Source organism: Saimiri boliviensis, chromosome 5 (assembly GCF_048565385.1).
Source record: "Saimiri boliviensis isolate mSaiBol1 chromosome 5, mSaiBol1.pri, whole genome shotgun sequence".
NCBI lineage: Eukaryota > Metazoa > Chordata > Mammalia > Primates > Cebidae > Saimiri > Saimiri boliviensis.
In genome coordinates this window covers 116,019,163-116,037,796 of record NC_133453.1, presented here as the reverse complement: position 1 = coordinate 116,037,796, position 18,634 = coordinate 116,019,163, and the positions used below count along the sequence as shown (strand labels likewise).

Genomic DNA, 18,634 nt, shown 5'->3' with positions numbered 1-18,634 from the left:
TGCTTTTATTTATGAGATCATGTCATCTGCAGAAAGACAGTTTTATGTCTTCCTTTAGAATCTGGATGTCTTGTCTTTTTTTTTTTTTCTTTTATTGCCTAAGTGCCCTGGCTAGAACCTTCAGTAAAATGTTGAATAGAAGCAGTGGGAATGTACACCCTTGACATATGCCTGATCTTAGTGGGGAAAATCTTCAGTCTTCTACCATCAAGTATGATGTGGGAATCTTACAGATGTCCTTTATCAGGTTGAGGGAAGGTCTTTTCTATTTCTAGTTCCTTGGTGCTTTTATAATGATAATGAAAGGTCGTTGGGTTTTGTCAATTGCTTTTTCTACATCTATTGAGAGGATAATGTGGGATTTAAAAAAAAAAATCTGTTTATATGGTATGTGGTATGTTGATTGATTTTTCTTTTTTTTTTTAAATGTTGAACCAACCTTGTGTTTCTGGGATAAATTCCACTTAGTCATCGTTTCTAATCCTTTTTTTTTTTTTTTTTTTTTGAGACGGAATCTCCCTCTGTTGCCCAAGCTGGAGTGCAATGGCGTGATCTCAGCTCACTATAGCCTCCGCCTTCCTGTTCAAGGGATTCTCCTACCTCAGCCTCCCAAGTACTTGGGTCTATAGGCACACGCCACTGTGCCCAGCTAGTTTTTATATTTTTAGTAGAGATGGGGTTTCACCACATTGGCCAGGCTGGCCTTGAACTCCTGTACGCAAGCGATCCTCTTGCCTCAGCCTCCTAAAGTGTTGGGATTACAGGTGTGAGCCACCACACCTGGCCACATAATCCTTTCTATATGTTGCTTGGTTTGGTTTGCCAGTATTTGGTGATTATTTTGGTATGTGTATTTATAAAGGATATTAGTCTGTAGTTTTCTTGTGATATTTTTTTCTCGATTGGGTGTCAGGGTAATGCTGATCTTATAGAACGAGGTGGGAAAACCATCCCTCCTCTTGTATTTTTTTTTTTTAAATCCTGTGAAGGATTCGTGTTAATTCTTTCAACATTTGGTAGAAGTCATCATTGAAACCATCTGGTTCTGGGCTTTTGTTTGTGGGAAGTTTTTGATTATTGACTCATTGACTTTACTTGTTACAGGTGTGTTCAGATTTTCTTTTCTTTCCGTTTTGAAACAGGGTCTCACTCTGTCAACACAGGCTAGAATGCAGTGGCACCATCATGGCTCACTGCAGCCTCAATCTCCCAAGGCTCAAGCAATCCTCCCATCTCAGCCTCCCGAGTACCTGGGACTATAGGCATGCACCACGCCTGGCTAATGTTTTTGTAGAGATGGGGGCTCACTATGTTGCCCAGACTGGTCTTGAACTTCTGGATGCAAATGATCCTCCTCAGCCTTGCAAAGTGCTGGGATTACAGGTGTGAGCCACCACACCTGTGTTTTCTGTTTGTTTGTTTGTTTTGTCTGTTTTTCAACTAGGCCACTTTAGAGAGTGAAAATGAACTTAATGAATGGGGGGTTGGGATAGTAGGCACAAGCCAGTATCATTCTGGTAAACCAGAATATATGGTCATCTTGTTTTAGTGGACTGCAGAATACTACCCCATTGTCTATTTTAAAATCTAAACTTAATACCCTTTTGTATAGTCCAGTGATGATCTTAAACCTAGAGTTATGATGAAATTTATGGACTCTTTCCCTAGAAAAATGCACATACACGTAACATTTTGTCTATATAATAGTAATTCAGATATCCCTGAAGCCCAACTATGAATTCTCCAGTTTAGTAAACTTTTCTTTAGCAATAGCTTAAAGGAAGATGGATAATGGTGTAAGTTTGTGAGTTTGTCTCTTTAAATCTTTAAGACATTTATGCTGTCAAACACCTATAATCTCTTTTTTTTCTTTTTTTCTTTTTTACTGTTGGTACAACTTTGTTATTAAATCTCATTGTATAACTGAACAAAGATTTTTGTGGTAATATAGTCTTTCTTAATAAAGGCTTAGGGAAACACTTTTTTTCCTATCATAAACACTTTTTTTTTGCTGAGCTCCTATGCAATTTTGATAGCAAACTGTCTCCCTTTTTAAAGTTTATTTTCAAAATAGGTCATGTATTTTATCTCTAGAAAGTAAATATATGACCTAAATAATGCATGAAAAACTGCCATATTACCTAGGTAGCAAAATAACCTGTATACCAAACCCCCATGATATGTAATTTACCTGTATAACAAACATGCACATGCACCCTTGAACCTAAAATAAAGGTTAAAAAAATCCTTAAAGCATACTAATAATATGCAGAAAGGCACAGTAGAAGATATACTTTATTGACTAGGTCTTCATTTGCAATGTCTTATAATACAGACTATTAACTCACAAAAAGTAGTTACTTAGGAATTTTATAGTGGAATCTAGATCAAATTGAAGTGTTTTCAGTTAGAACACAGTAATGCAACATATTCATCCTCTCTTTCCTTAGTGTAGATTTTTAACATTTTGTTGAGATTATTCAAAATGTAAAGATTTGTTTTAAAGTAATTCTTTAATTCAGAGCATAAGCCTCTACACACAAATAGTTTTTGCAGAGGCAATTGGTTTGAAAGATGGTTGACATCTCTCTACTGTAAGCTCTTTGCTCTTTGAGCAAGAGTAGTGGTGGTACATTTCTTTATGAGAGGCATGTAAGTTAGGTGGTTAGAAGGCAGGAGTTATTCATTTGAAGAATTCTTTACAGACCATGTTTGATTATAGGGTCTGGGATGAGGGTATGTGTATGTTAGTGTTTATGGAAGCTCCCTAGGTAATTCTTTGTTTGGTTTACTTATGGCTGTTATGTTTGTGGTTACATATTATTTATATTTTAAGATACAAGTAGATAATTGTTCTTCCATTCCTAGTTCAATAGGATGGAAAGAAATGTGGCTTTCCACATTCTTTGGTATCTCTTTATTAACTAAACTTTAAAAGTAGGAAACTAGAAGGGAAGTTCTCTCCTTTTTAAGGTACAGCGAGGAAAGAGAATCGTATTAGTAACGTATATCTGTGTGCTTTCACTTTTATCCTCTAGTGTTATATAAACTCCTAAAGACCCTGATTCAAGGAAAATGCTATCAGTGCCTGTCTCTGAGGCCTAAATTTTCCAGTCCCCGGTCTTGGAATGTGGAGGAGATGAGAGAAAACAGACTTGAGAATATCCAAACATGAACTCAGACCTTTACCAGAACAACATCACCCAGAACTCCCACAGCTCCTAAATCTCACTTTAAAAATGTGTTTGATGCTTTATCTGAGTTTTGGGTTGTCTTAAGGAGTGCAGGTATTAGAAACTATTACATACAAGTAGAAAAGAAACGAAAATGCCTGCTTGTAAGAAACTATGATCCTTTTTCTCACTGGAGTGATTTTATATTTATTTATGTACTTATGTTTTAGAGATGGGGTCTTGTACTATCACCCAGGCTGGAGTGCCATGGTACCATCATAGTTCCCTTGCAATCTCAAACTCCTGGACTCAAGCAGCCCTCTTAATTCAGCCTTTCAAATAAGTGGGGGACTGTAGGCACATGCAACCATGCTCAGCTAATTAGAATTTTTTTTTTTTTTTTTAGAGATAGGTCTTACTGTGTTGCCCGGGCTGGTCTCAAACTCTTGGCCTCAAATCATGCCCCTGCCTTTGCCTCCTGAGTAGCTGGGATTATTATAAGCATGAGCCACTGTGTGTGGTGATTGTGTTTAATTCACTTCTTAGTAGGATAGTAAGGACAAATTAGAGTAGAAAGGTATATTTGTGAGACTAGTCCTAAATAGTTTTAAACAGGGATAACTTTAAGTTATAACTGTCTAAGAAAGACTTTAGATTGTTCTCTTTTTTTTTGAGATGGAGTCTTACTCGCTCTATGACCCAGGATGGAGTGCAGTGGCGCAATCTCAGCTCACTCAACTTTCTCCTGCTAGGTTCAAGCGATTCTCCTGCCTCAGCCTCCCGAGTAGCTGGATTACAGGCGTCCACCACCACATCTGGCTAATTTTTGTATTTTTAGTAGAGATGGGGTTTCACTATGTTGGTCAGTCTGGTCTCAAACTCCTGACCTCAAGTGATCCACCTGCTTTGGCCTCCCAAAGTGCTGGAATTACAGACATGAGCCAGTGCACCCAGCTGAGATTGTTCTTGAAATAGTGTTTTGTTTTGTTTTGTTTTTTTGGAGACAGAGTCTCCCTCTGTCACCAGGTGCCAGGCTGGAGGGCAGTGCTGCGATCTCGGCTCACTGCAACCTCCACCTCCCAGGTTCAATCAATTATTCTGCCTCAGCCTCCGAAGTAGCTGGGACTACAAGTGTGTGCCACCACGCCCAGCTAATTTTTGTATTTCAGTAGAGAATGGGGTTTCACTATGTTGGCCAGGATGGTCTTGATCTCTTCACCTCATGATCTGCCTCCCTCGGCCTGCCAAAGCTGGGATTATAGGTGTGAGCCACCACGCCCGGTCGAAATAGTGTTCTGTTTTTTAAAAAATGTTTTCTTCTTATTTCCCTGAAAATTTATTCTGTCAAAATTTATATTTAGTCTATTTTCAGTCCACTGATAATGTTCTTTACCAACATATGTGTGTGCACATACTCACACACTTGAAAAATTGTTTTCTTTCCTGTTTGAGGAGACTGGAAAGAATCAAGAGAAACGAATAACACCTTGGGGAGGAGGGCTGCATGTGTTATGGGGGTGGGTAATGAGGGGCAGAGACTGGGGGGAACTGTTAACTATATAGTTTTTATTATTACCAAAAAATTAAACTGTATGAATATATTACCTATGTAAAACATTAAAATAAAAGGGGTTCATGAATATTTCCTTAAGTAATATGTGTTCATTATAGAGTAAGTAGATGATATAGGAAAGCACAAAGAAGAAAAAAATCACTAGCTATCTCAATGAGCCAAGAGATAATATCTTACATTATTATTACTGATTATCTCTGTGAATGAAAATATGTATTATATAATACAAATTTGTATATCTTGACAATTTCTAATATCTTATAAGATATTATAAAATTTAACAATATAAGTAATTTTTCAAATGCTTAAGTATTTGCTTTCATTATTTTTCATGGATATATGGTGCTCTATTATATTAAAATACTTTAACAATTCACTCTGTTTAGATGCATAGGTTGTCCTAACTTTCTTTGAGTAATATCTTGTTGGTAAATCTACACACATCCATGATGATTTCTAGATGTAGAATTGCAGGGTTGAAGACACACAGTTATTTTTGAGACTTCAACTGCTGTCTAGTCAAATTGCTTCATGGAAGGGTTGTGCTCATTTGTACTCAGTGTGGAGTATGAGAGGCTACATGAAATAGTCCCCAGGTGACCAGCCATGGAAGATAGGGCAACTCCCAGTTTCGTGGTTCTGGGAAGAAAATCTAGGGCATGAAAACTAGTTTTTTCTCTTACTCAGTATATGATTTGCATCAGGCTGTAGTAGGTATTTGTGTCAGTTAAGTCTGGGATATTTGGATATTGGATTTCTGGGCTGGGCAGTGATGGATGAACTGTTTGCTGTTCTAGGTTGAACTATTTTCTTCTGATAGAAAATTGAATTGTTTTCTGCCTGCTGGCAGGCCTAGTGTTTTGTTAATGGAAGGATGTTTAAAACAGCATTTGCTAGAGTGAAAGATTAAAGCTTGCTAGATTGAAATAGGCTTAAAAGTGGATGTCCAACTGAATTTATTAAACGATGAAAGATGGCAAAGTAGCCCACACACTTGAAATCTTGAGAAAATACTGCATAGCATTTTAAAAAATATTTACTGAACATTTTATTTAAACATAATAAGGTATTTTGCTGGCACACTGATAGTTCTGTGAATTGCACTTTTGGATCTTGGAGAATGGAGAGAAAAAGCTAGGCAAATAATTGGCAAGAAAAGTAAACAGTTACAATGCAGCTTTGTTTACCCACTCTGCCTATCTGTATTTCTGAAATTGAATTCCTCAGCTCTGTGAACTAGTTAGCACATTATGATGTCCTCCTTTAGAGTGCTTGGAATTGAAAGCATGCTGGAGAGAACATAGTCACGTATGTCTTAGTTGGATGTGTGCATCCTGTCACTGTTAGGACTTGGAAGCATAAAGGAATTAATGATGAGAAGTGAGCTGGGAATGATTTATCACTGGAATTACCTGGAAAAGGTTTTAGGTGTGTTTGTGTCATGGACATTTTAGATAAAGAGGTTATGTAAAAGGCTATTCCTCTTTGAAACCCAGAAGTCTCATAGTCCCAGTGTTAACATATTTTATTTGTGGGACAAAGACTGCTTTATTTAATAGGTAGGACCTTGCTTATGAGAAAGATCTAATTTTACCCTGAAGGTTCTTTTTTAAAGAGTACTACCTCTGAGTAGGGTCTGTTTTATAAAATTTGAGGGACATTGTTTCACCTAATTTTTGGTTCTCATATGCTAATAAATTTTACATTTAATTATAAGAATGAACCAGACACTGGAATATGGGGATATTTTTCTCTCTAATTTTAACAGTTTTGCAAGAGTCATTTATTTGGTAATAGTGAGGGAAATGAGGGCAAAATTTAGAATGTCATCCTTCTTACTAAGAGAGCAGAGGAAATGTTTTCAGAAGTCATGTGGTGGCTGGCAAGATGGCTGAATAGGAACAACTCTGGTCTGCAGCTCCTAGTGACATCAATCCAGAAGACAAGTGATTTCTGCATTTCCAACTGAGGTACCTGGCTCATCTCATTGGGACTGGTTAGACAGTGAGTGCAGCCCAAGGAGGGCAAGCTGAAGCAGGAAGTGCAAGGGGTCAGGGAACTCCTTCTCCTAGCCAAGGGAAGCCATGAGGGACTGTGCCATGAGGAATGGTGCACTCTGGCCCAGATACTATGTTTTTTCCCACGGTTTTTGCAACCCGAACCCCAGGAGGTTCCCTCAGTACCTACGCTACCAGGGCCCTGGGTTTTAAGCACAAAAGTGGATGGCCGTTTGGGCAGACACTGAGCTAGCTGCAGGAATTTTTTTTTTCATATGCCAGTGGTGCCTGGAATGCCAGCAAGACAGAACCATTCATTCCCCTGGAAAGGGGACTAAAGCCAGGGAGCCAAGTGGTCTATCTTAGCAAATCCCACTCCCACAGAGCCCAGCAAGCTAACATCTACTGGCTTGAAATTCTTGCTGCCAGCACAGCAGTCTGAAATCGACCTGGGACACCCGAGCCTCGTGGGGGAAGGATATCTGCCATTACTGAGGCTTGAGTAGGTGGTTTTCCCCTCAAAGTATAAACAAAGCCTCTAGGGAGTTGGGACTGGGCAGAGCCCACCGCAGCTTGGCAAAGCTAGATTCCGTCTCTCTGGGCAGGGCATCTCTGAAAGAAAGGCAGCAGCCCCAGTCAGGGGCTTAATAGATCAAACTCCTGTCTCCCTGGGACAGAGCACCTGGGGGAAGGGGCGGCTGTGGGCGCAGCTTCAGCAGACTTAAATGTTCCTGTCTGCTGGCTCTGAAGAGAGCAGTGGATCTCCCAGCACTGTGCTTGAGTTCTGCTATGGGACAGACTGCCTCTTCAAATGGGCCCCTGATTCCCATGCCTGCTGACTGGGAGACACCTCATATAGGAGAGCTTTGGCTGGTATCTGGCAGGTGCCCCTCTGGGACAAAACTTCCAGAGGAAGGAACAGGCAGCAGCCTTTGCTGTTCTGCAACCTCTGCTGGTAATACAGGCAAACAGGGTCTGGAGTGGACCTCCAGCAAACCTGCAGCAGAAGGGCCTGTTATAAGGAAAACTAACAAACAGAAAGGAATAGCATCAACATCAACAAAAGGGACGTCCACACAGAAACCCCATTCAAAGGTCACAACATCAAAGGCAGGTAAATTCACAAAGATGAGGAAAAACCAGTGTAAAAAGGCTGAAAATTTCAAAATCCGGAACCCATCTTCTCCTGCAAAGGATCATAACTCCTCACCAGCAAGGGAACTAAACTGGATGGAGAATGAGTTTGACAAATTGACAGAAGTAGTCTTCAGAAGGTGGGTAGTAACAAACTCTTCCAAGCTAAAGGAGCATGTTCTAACCCAATGCCGGAAAGCTAAGAATCTTGAAAAAAAGTTAGAGAATTGCTAACCAGAATAACCAGTTTAGAGAAGAGCATAAATGGCCTGATGGAGCTGAAAAACACAGCAGGAGAACTTCATGAAACTTATACAAATATCAGTAGCCAAAATGATCAAGCAGAAGAAAGGATATGAGAGATTGAAGATCAACTTAATGAAATAAAGCTTGAAGACAAGATTAGATAAAAAAGAATGAGAAGGAATGAACAAAGCCTCCAAGAAATATGGGACTGTGTGAAAAGACCAAACATGTTTAATTGGTGTATCTGAAAGTAACGGGGAGAACTGAACGCAATTGGAAAATACTCTAGGATACTATCCAGGAGAACTTCCCCAACCTAGCAAGGCAGGCTAGCATTCAAATTCAGGAAATACAGAAAACACCACTAAGATACTCCTCAAGAAAGGCAACCTCAAGACACATAATCATCAGATTCACCAAGGTTAAAATGAAGGAAAAAATGTTAAGGGCAGCCAGAAAGAAAGGTTAGGTTAACCACAAAGGGAAGCCCATAAGACTAACAGCAGATCTCCCTGCAGAAACCCTATAAGCCAGAAGAGAGTGGGGGAAAATATTCGATATTCTTAAAGAATTTTCAACCCAGAATTTCATATCCAGCCTAAGCTTCATTAGCAAAGGAGAAATAAAATCCTTTACAGACAAGCAAATGTTGGGAGATTTTGTCACCACCTGGCCTGCCTTACAAGAGGTCTGGAAGGAAGCACTAAATATGGAAAGGAAAACCAGTACCAGCTACTGAAAAAAAACATATCAAATTGTAAAGACCATCAACACTATGAAGAAACTGCCACTAACAGGTAAAATAACCAGCTAGCATCATAATGACAGGATCAAATTCAGACATAACAATATTAACCTTAAATGTAAATGGGCTAAATGCCCCATTTAAAAGACGCTGACTGGCAAATGGGATAAAGAGTCAAGACCCATTGGTGTGCTGTATTAAGGAGACCCATCTCACATGCAAAGACACACACAGGCTCAAAGCAAAGGGATGGAGAAAGTTTTACCAAGCAAATGGAAAGCAAAAAAAAAAAAAAAAAAAAAAAAGGCAGGGGTTGTAATCCCAGTCTCTGTTAAAAAAGACTTTAAACCAACAAAGATCAAAAAAAGACAAAAGAAGGGTATTAAACAGTGGTACAGGGATCAATGCAACAATAAACCAACAAAGATCAAAAAAAGACAAAGAAGCGCATCACACAGTGGCACAAGAATCAATGCAACAAGAAGAGCTAATCGTTCTAAATATACATATATCCAATACGGGAGCACCCAGATTAATAAAGCAAGTTCTTAGACACCTACAGAGACACTTAGACTCCTATACAATAATAGTGGGAGATTTAACACTCCACTGTCAGCGTTAGATCAATGAGACAGAAAATTAGCAAGGATATTCAGGACTTGAAGTCAGCTCTGGACCAAGCAGATGTAATAGACATCTACAGAACTGTCCACCCCCAAGTCAACAGAATATACAGTCTTCTCAGCACCACATCACACTTATTCTCAAATTGACCACATAATTGGAAGTAAAACACTCCTCATAAAATGCACAGAAATCACCACTCATCTCACAGAAATACAAATGAACCATCAGAGAATACTATAAACACCTCTATGCAAATAAAATCGATAATTTAGAAGAAATGGATAAATTCCTGGACACATACACCCTCCCAAGACTAAACCAGGAATAAGTCAAGTTCCTGAATAGACCAATAACAAGTTATGAAACTGAGGTAGTAATTAATAGCCTACTAATCAAAAAAAGCCCAGGATCAGTCAGATTCACAGCCAAATTCTACCAGAGGTACAAAGAGGAGCTGGTACCATTCCTTCTGAAGCAATTCCAAATAGAAAAAGAAGGACTCCTCCCTAACTCATTTTCTGAGGCCAGCATTATACTGATAACAATACTGGGCATAGACACAACAACAACAAAATTTCAGGTCAATATCCCTGATGAATATCAGTGTGAAAATCCTCAATAAAAGACTGGCAAACCGAATCCAGCAGCACATCAAAAAGCTCATCCACCGCAATCAAGTCGGCTTCATCCCTGGGATGCAAGACTGGTTCAACATACACAAATTAACAAATGTAATCCATCACAAACAGAACCAATGACAAATGCGACATTATTTTCTCAATAGATGCAGAAAAGACCTTTGATAAAGTTCAGAACCCCTTTACATTAAAACTCTCAATAAACTAGGTATTGATGGAATGTATCTCAAAATAATAAGAGCTATTTATGACAAACCCACAGCCAATATCATACTGAATGGGCAAAAGCCAGAAGTATTCCCTTTGAAAACTGGCACAAGACAAGGATGCCCTCTCTCACCATTCCTATTTAACATAGTATTTGAAGTTCTGGCCAGGGCAATCAGGCAAGAGAAAGAAAGAAAGGGTATAATAGGAAGAGAATAAGTAAAATTGTCTCTATTTGCATATGACATAATTGTATATTTAGAAAACCTCATCATCTCAGTCCAAAAATCTCCTTAGGCTGATAAGCAACTTCAGCAAAGTCTCAGGATAGAAAATTAGTGTGCAAAAATCACAAGCATTTCTATACACTAATAACAGACAGCCAAATTGTGAATGAACTCCCATTCACAATTGCTACAAAGAAAATAAAATACCTAGAAATACAACTCACAGGGATGTGAAAGACCTCTTCGAGGATAGCTACAAACCACTGCTCAAAGAAATAAGAAAGGGCACAAACAAATGGAGAAACATTCCATGCTCATGGATAGGAAGAATCAATATTGTGAAAATGGCCATACTGCCCAATGTAATTTATATTCAGTGTTATCCCCATCAATGTACCCTTGACTTTCTTTACAGAATTAGAAAAAACTACTTGAAATTTCATATGGAACCAAAAAAGAGCCTGTATAGCCAATGGAACAGAACAGAGGCCTCAGAAATAACACCACACATCTACAACCATCTGATCTAATTAAACTGAAGAGCTTCTGCACAGCAAAAGAAACTATCATCACAGTGAACCTGCAACCAACAGAATGGGAGAAAATTTTTGTAATCTACACATCTGACAAAGGGCTAATATCCAGAATCTACAAGGAACTTAAATTTTTGAGAAAAAAACAAACTCATCAAAAAGTAGGTGAAGGATATGAACAGACATTTCTCAAAAGACAAATTTATGCGGTGGACAACTATATGGAAAAAAGCTCATCATCACTGTTTATTAGAGAAATGCAAATCAAAACCATAATGAGATACTATCCCATGCCAGTTAGAATGGCGATCATTAAAAAGCAGGAAACAACAGATGCTGGAAAGGATGTGGAGAAATAGGAACTCTTTTACATTGTTAATGGGAATGTAAATTAGTTCAACCATTGTGGAAGACAGTGTGGTGATTCTTCAAGGTTCTAGAAACACATACCATTTGACCCAGCAATCCCATTACTGGGTATATACCCAAAGGATTATAAATCATTCTACTATAAAGACACATGCACACATATATTTAGTGCAGTACTTTTCACAATGGCAAAGACTTGGAACCAACCCAAATGCCCATCAATGATAGACTGGTTAAAGAAAATGTGGCACATTCACACCATGGAATACTATGTAGCCATAAAAAAGGATGAATTCATGTCCTTTGCAGGGACATAGATTAAGTTGGAAACCATCATTCTCAGCAAATTCATACAGTAACAGAAAACCAAACACTGTATGGTCTCACTCATAAGTGAGAATTCAACAATAAGAACACATGGTAAGTAGCTACCTAAGTAAAACACACACACACACACACACACACACACACACACACACACATGGATGCAGGGAGGGGAACATCACACCCCGGGGCACTGTTGGGGAATGCGGGGAGGGATATTATTAGGAGAAATTCATAATGTAGATGACGGGTTGATAGGTGCAGCAAACCACCATGGTACGTGTATCCCTATGTAACCTGCATGTTCTCCACATGTATCACAGAACTTAAAGTATGTATTAAAAAAATAAGTCACCTATCAGGTTTTAGGTTTTTTTGTTCATGTGCATCAGAAGCTTGCTGTGGATATTGAATAGATACTCTGCCCCCTCACCTCTTTTCTCATTCACTTCACTTTTTTTCTTGTGAAGTATTTCCTTGTGGTTATCAGTATAGGCACAATGAAGTAACTTTTAGTAATTAAAATTTTAAAGTTCTGCTTAATTAAATTTTTGTATTTGTTTTTCAGCATTGGTTGGATGGTACGAAAAGCATCAAAAAGCAAGTAAAAAGTAAGTCCTGAAAAATTATGTGTGTGTGGGGGGGAAGAGGAAATAGACTATATTAGAAATTCTGATTCTTAGTAGGACATAAGAAATTACATTTCAGATGAATTTTTTGGCATTTTCATTTTCTAGAAATCATTTTATTTTGATACACTTAGCCACTCCCCAAGTTACACAGTCTTGATACTAATCTAGACTCAGCCATGTTGGGGTTTAACTTTCCAGGAGAAAACCTTGCAGATTGCAAATGGGATTGACTTTCTCCAAAATGCTTAACTGTTATTTGTTAATTATTTGTTTTGGAATTTTCCTGTTTAGCCCTGTTTGTTATATGTCCTAATATTGAAAATGTTTCGAGACTTTGTTATAATATTTTAAAATTAAGAAAAATGAAACAATTCACTTAAAATATTAGTGTCATTCAGAAAGAAAATACCGTTGTTTATCCATTATCCAACTTGACTTTTTATCAGAGTTTTTAGGGCGCCTCAACTCTTGTCTCAAAATAATGAGACCACTGAAATTATAGAAGTTAGTGAACTAGCTGAAATGAATTTGTGTGGGAAGATTCACTATGAGCAGTTAATAACATAGGCATTCCTCAGTTCTCTCGAGAAATACAGGTTAGCAGGTTTTCAGGACTGTTAGATTGCACAGTAAGACTTTGATTGGATGCATTTGACCCTGAACTGTTAAAATTAGTCTAGAGCTGTCTGTTCTTCGGATGAGAGAGGATATTAATATATTGTATGAGGGTTTGGTACATTTAAAAAAATCTAATTGATCTTTTTGTGTCAGGTTTAAGTCTATGATCTAACCTGTAGCAATGCCACAAAAACCTGTCTCCAGTAGATTTTTGGCCAATTTTCTGTCTGGTATTAAAAGTATTAAGAGTATTAAGAGTATTACTTAAATAGTCTATTAAACCCCTCCCCCGTCTTTTTTTTTTTTTTAATGACAGTTGGTTCACCTTATTGTCTGCATCTTCGAGTTAAGTTTTATTCCTCAGAGCCAAATAATCTTCGTGAGGAGCTAACCCGGTAAGAACACTGTCTAGAATTGTGCCGGGCCGGGGTATTTTGATAGTTTTGAAAGATTGTCTTTATATTGTTTCCAATTTATAGTCAACTAATAAAATGGATTTCTGGCCCCGGGTAACAAGACCTCAAATAATAGAATTTTATTCTGGAACAGTGTTTTTTAAGTGTATGATTCTTTTTCTTTATCGTTTTCAAAATAAAGTGTTGGTTCCTTAGCATCCTCCAAAGCTGACTAGTGAGTTCTTTTTTTTTAAATGTCGCTCTCAACTCAGAAATTTTAGCAGGATTGATATGTTTCAATACATTGCAATATTATATTTATTGATATTGAAAATAATCTATCTTTGGCCACAGGGAGTTTATTCAAATTGGCACCCAACTTTCTTTACTCATTGAAATGCCATTGATTAATGAAAAACATTGGATTTTGGTTTGAATAGTTTTGAATAAACCTTATGTTATATATACTTACTTTAATTTTATCCTGCCTCCTTTGTATTTATTCATGGTCTCTATCATAAATTCATGACTCCATGTACACATGCTATTTACTAAATGAAAAAGTTGAGCTTTTGAGTTCCTTTAGAAGGGTTTCCTCTAGAATACCTTGACAATGAGATTGTAGCTATTATCTGTAGTTTTATCCTTCATAAGAAGGATAAGAAGTAGATGTTTTATAACATAAGAAGATGTCTTATCACATAAGAAGTAGATGTCTTGCTCTGTTGTCCAGGCTGAGGTGAAATGGCATGTTCTCAGCTCACTGCAACCTCTGCCCCCCACCGGGTTCAAGCAATTCTCCTGCCTCAGCCTCCTGAGCAGCTGGGATTACAGGCACCTGCCACCACACCCAGCTAATTTGTGTATTTTAGTAGAGATGGGGTTTTGCCCTGTTGGCCAGGCTAGTCTTGAACTCCTGACCTCAAGTAATCTACCTGCCTCGGCCTCCCAAAGTGCTAGGATTGTAAGTGTGAGCCACTGCACTGAATCTATAATTAAGAATACTTCTAAGATCTAGTGTTAGATCAGTAGGGTGACTATAGTTTACCATTACGTATTTTACATTTCAGAATAGCTGGAAGAAAATAATTCAAATATTTCTGGCATAAAGAAGAGACAAATATTTAAGGTGATGGATATCCCACGTATCCTGACTTGATCCTTAAAAATTATATAAAATCATTCAATTATTTTATGTATCCACAAACGATATACATCATTTATATATTAATACAAATAATTTTTAATAAAATAATACTTCTTAAATTAGAAGGGTAAGATTTTTTTTTCACAGTAGACTGTGCTGTTGGGTTAAATTTGTGCCTTTCATTTTTCTTAGGTATTTATTTGTTCTTCAGTTAAAACAAGATATTCTCAGCGGAAAGTGAGTATTAGTTATTTAAGGATCAATGCACATTTCCTTGGGTGGTTGAAAAATTATTTAAAAAATAAGTTTATAGTTGTGAAAAACAAATGATCAACATAAAGTATGTGTTATTTTTGCTTATCTTAAAAATGAAGGTTATGAAATTGACTTTTCTAACAAACTTGTGTTTTGGCCTTAGATTAGAATGTCCCTTTGATACAGCAGTGCAATTGGCAGCTTATAATCTGCAAGGTAAGAGGTTCTTATGTTTACTGTTAAGACTCAAGTATAATCCTTTTTTTTGTGTTTTTAGTTAAAGAATTTCAGAAGATTCTAATTATGTGCAAGGAAAGAAACAACACTGTTTTTGTATAAACTTCTATCAGTGTCCAACTCTGACTCTTACTTGTTTTAGAACATTGCCTTCTTTTTCTTCTCTTTAATGTAATTCCTCCCTTCCCACCTGAAATGTTGAAAAGTCATAGTCTACCTGTTAAGTCAGTAAATGTTATGATGGGGACTTCGGCTAACTTTTTCCTTAACAGAAATGCAGTTATGTAAGAGTAAATTGTTGCTGAAGCCATACAGTTTAGCAGTCCTTTTTCTCCAAGCCCACCTTTTGTTCAGAAATAACCACAGATGAGTACATACATGTTTGTGCATCGTTCAGTTTTTTTCCTGCTGCTTCCTCCCACCAGTTTTTTTTAGTTCATTTCAGTTATTTTTTTAGGATTAATAATTTTAAAATTTTGGAAGACAGGGACTATATTTTACATAGATATAATATGCCATATTCAGTGTATATCAGTACTATTCTTTTTTTTTTTTTGGAGACGGGGTCTCACTCTTATCACCCAGGTGGCTAGAGTGCATTGTGTGATCATAGCTCTCTGAACCCTTGAACTCCTGGGCTCAAATGATCTTCCCGCCTCAGCCACCTTAGTAGCTGGGTCTAGAGGCCATCATGCCAGGCTAATTTTTGTGCTTCCGCCCCCACCCTCCAAAGAGGAGGTCTTGCTGTGTTGCCTAGGCTGGTCTCAAATGATCTTCCCACCTCAACCCCCAAAAGTACTGTGACTCTAAGCATAAATCACCATACCCAGCATTAGTAATATTCTTAATAGTTGCCAGTTAATTGTCTTTTAATGATTGCTAAATGTTTTCATTTATTCACTGTAAGGTCAGAGGTATCTCTTTATGGAAGTCTAGAAAGCAGTTTTCAAAGGCTAAGCACCGAGGTGTGAATAGATTAAGAGAAAGATATGTAATTAAAAATACACTACCAACAATAAACATGAGATATATATATATATATATATGACTGATATGCTGGATTCACTTTTGGAGAATTGTCTATTATGAATTTCTATAAGAAATTCCTAGGAAAGAATCTTTCTAATCTTAACAATTTTCATTAATGAAATGGTTTTTGAATCATTTAGCAGGAAATACATATAACTTTTTGAAACTTCTGTTTATAGCTGAACTTGGTGACTATGATCTTGCTGAGCATAGTCCTGAACTTGTCTCTGAGTTCAGGTTTGTGCCTACTCAGACTGAAGAGATGGAACTGGCTATTTTTGAAAAATGGAAGGAATACAGGTATCTGGCATTTGACTATACTTTCTTTAAAAATTATAATAGTTATTTCATATTCATTTTCTTCTATTTGTATCCTTGGTATAGAATTTATTTTATGTTTATTGTTATTTTAAAAATAATTGTTTTAAATTTCAGAGGTCAAACACCAGCACAGGCTGAAACCAATTATCTGAATAAAGCCAAATGGCTAGAAATGTATGGGGTTGATATGCATGTGGTCAAGGTAAGCATGTGTTGCAATGCTTTTTAAAAAATTTATTCTTTGGAGATTCACAGCGACCGTGGAATATTTCAGTATGAGGGAGGACATGGAGTTTGCATAAGCTAGCACTGGGTACTTTGGATGTATGGTTAAATACTGAGTGACTAGAATCTCACAGAAAAGTTCATTACAAGAAAGAAGAGAAGCAATCAAATCCCTAACACAAGGTATTTGGTTCCCTTAAGCTGTTTTTTTCCCCTGTAAAAATTATTTTAAGCTTTTGAGCCATTTTTCTTTCAACTTCCTATTACATGACTTACACTGAGTGGGCTCTGTTAAAATAATTCAGAATGCAAAGTTGAAGAGTTATAGCTTAAAGATTTTGATAAACTGTGCAACAGCTTTGTAGTGATTTATTTCTAGTTTAACTAGTAACATTTTTCTGGAAAGGCAGTTGTATTAGTCCGTTCTTGCACTGCTATAAAGACATACCTGAGACTGCGTAATTTATAAAGAGGTCTAATTGGCTCATGGTTCTGTAGGCTTTATAGGCTTCTGCCTCTCTGTGGGCCTCAGGAAACGTATAGGGGGAGAGAGAAGGGCAAACAGCCACATATTTACATGGCTGACAGGAGAGAGAGCAAAAGGGGAGGTGCTGCACACTTTCAAACAACCAGATCTGGTGAGAACTCATTCACTATCATGAGAACAGCAAGGGGGAAGTCTACCTCCTTGATTCAGTCACCTCCCACCAGGCCCCTCCTCCAACACTGGCGATTACAGTTTGACACAAGATTTGGGTATAGACACAGAACCAAACCATATCAGCAGTCTTTTCCAAAATACATGATCTAAGTCATACATACAATATGGGAAGAATGTGGAAACAGCTTTCTTTGTAGTGGGAGTGTAGCTACCCACTTTCAATGAAGATATACTCTAAAACTAATGTTCAATGACTAGAAATTAAAATATATGCATAAATTTTTCTGAGAATGTTATTTTGGATACTCTAAGTGTTGAAAACATCTCGTGTGTTAATATTAGCCTGTATGTAATTAATATAATTCAGTACAAAAATAAAATTTTAAAGTTGTGTGAAAATGTGAAACCCGTTTTATACAAGTAAAGCTAACACATTTTTCTCCCCTTACATTAGGCTAGAGATGGGAATGACTATAGTTTGGGACTAACACCAACAGGAGTCCTTGTTTTTGAAGGAGATACCAAAATTGGCTTATTTTTTTGGTAAGCAAGAGTTACTGTCAAAGATACTTACTGTTGTTTTGGTTTTCAATGAGTAAAATCATTTACATTAAGTTAATATGTAAACTGGAGTTTGGAAATTAAATAGTTATGAAAAACTTGTCAATGAGAAGCTACTGTCTCCTGTCACACTTTTACGTATCATTATTCCCACTCTTCAGGGGCAATTATTAAAACTCTTCTAGCTGTATTTCCCATTAGCTTCAAAGTATACCACAAAATACATCTTAATACAAATAATTTATATTTTTATATGTATCAGATGTTCACATGGCCTTCATGTAATCATGGCATTATTTTTAATATTTATTATTCCACAATCCCTTTACTCCCTATGGTGTAAGAGGAAGATACTAATATTTTTATCCCTTCTTTCAGCTGTACTCCTTATACTGTTCCAGCTTTTAAAAAGTTCATACTTTTAAGTCACATTTACGTTTTACTTTTACATCAAGGATAGATTTTTCTTGGATTTCTTGGCCATAATTGAGTTCATCAGGTTTTGTCTGGTGTTCTAGAAGCTGAGAATCAGGGTAGTGTTTATAATATGTCTGTATCAGAACTAGTACAGAGCTTATGTGTATACTTGTGTACACTAGACAGGGACTGTTAGCGCAAAGCCCTCTGGCATCAAACTCAAATTCTGACATATCTAGTTACTTTAAACAAAGCCTACTAAGTATGTTTTTAGCTATTTCTGCTTTGTATATCCCATGAAACTGCCCCCTAACATCTACTAAACACAAATCAGGCAAGCTCT

General features: G+C 37.2%; 1 protein-coding gene across 5 annotated transcripts in view; it reads left to right on the top strand.

The window, feature by feature from the left end:
- The window catches only part of EPB41L5 (erythrocyte membrane protein band 4.1 like 5), a 135,345-nt gene that overhangs the window by 31,850 nt on the left and 84,861 nt on the right, over nt 1–18,634 (top strand). For all 5 annotated transcript variants that reach the window (XM_039479952.2, XM_074399848.1, XM_074399847.1 and 2 more), the window contains 7 exons: nt 12,362–12,404; nt 13,360–13,438; nt 14,778–14,822; nt 15,004–15,056; nt 16,286–16,406; nt 16,542–16,629; nt 17,768–17,856. In XM_039479952.2, the coding sequence (XP_039335886.1) occupies nt 12,362–12,404; nt 13,360–13,438; nt 14,778–14,822; nt 15,004–15,056; nt 16,286–16,406; nt 16,542–16,629; nt 17,768–17,856 (518 nt within the window). The remainder of the gene's footprint in view (nt 1–12,361; nt 12,405–13,359; nt 13,439–14,777; nt 14,823–15,003; nt 15,057–16,285; nt 16,407–16,541; nt 16,630–17,767; nt 17,857–18,634) is intronic.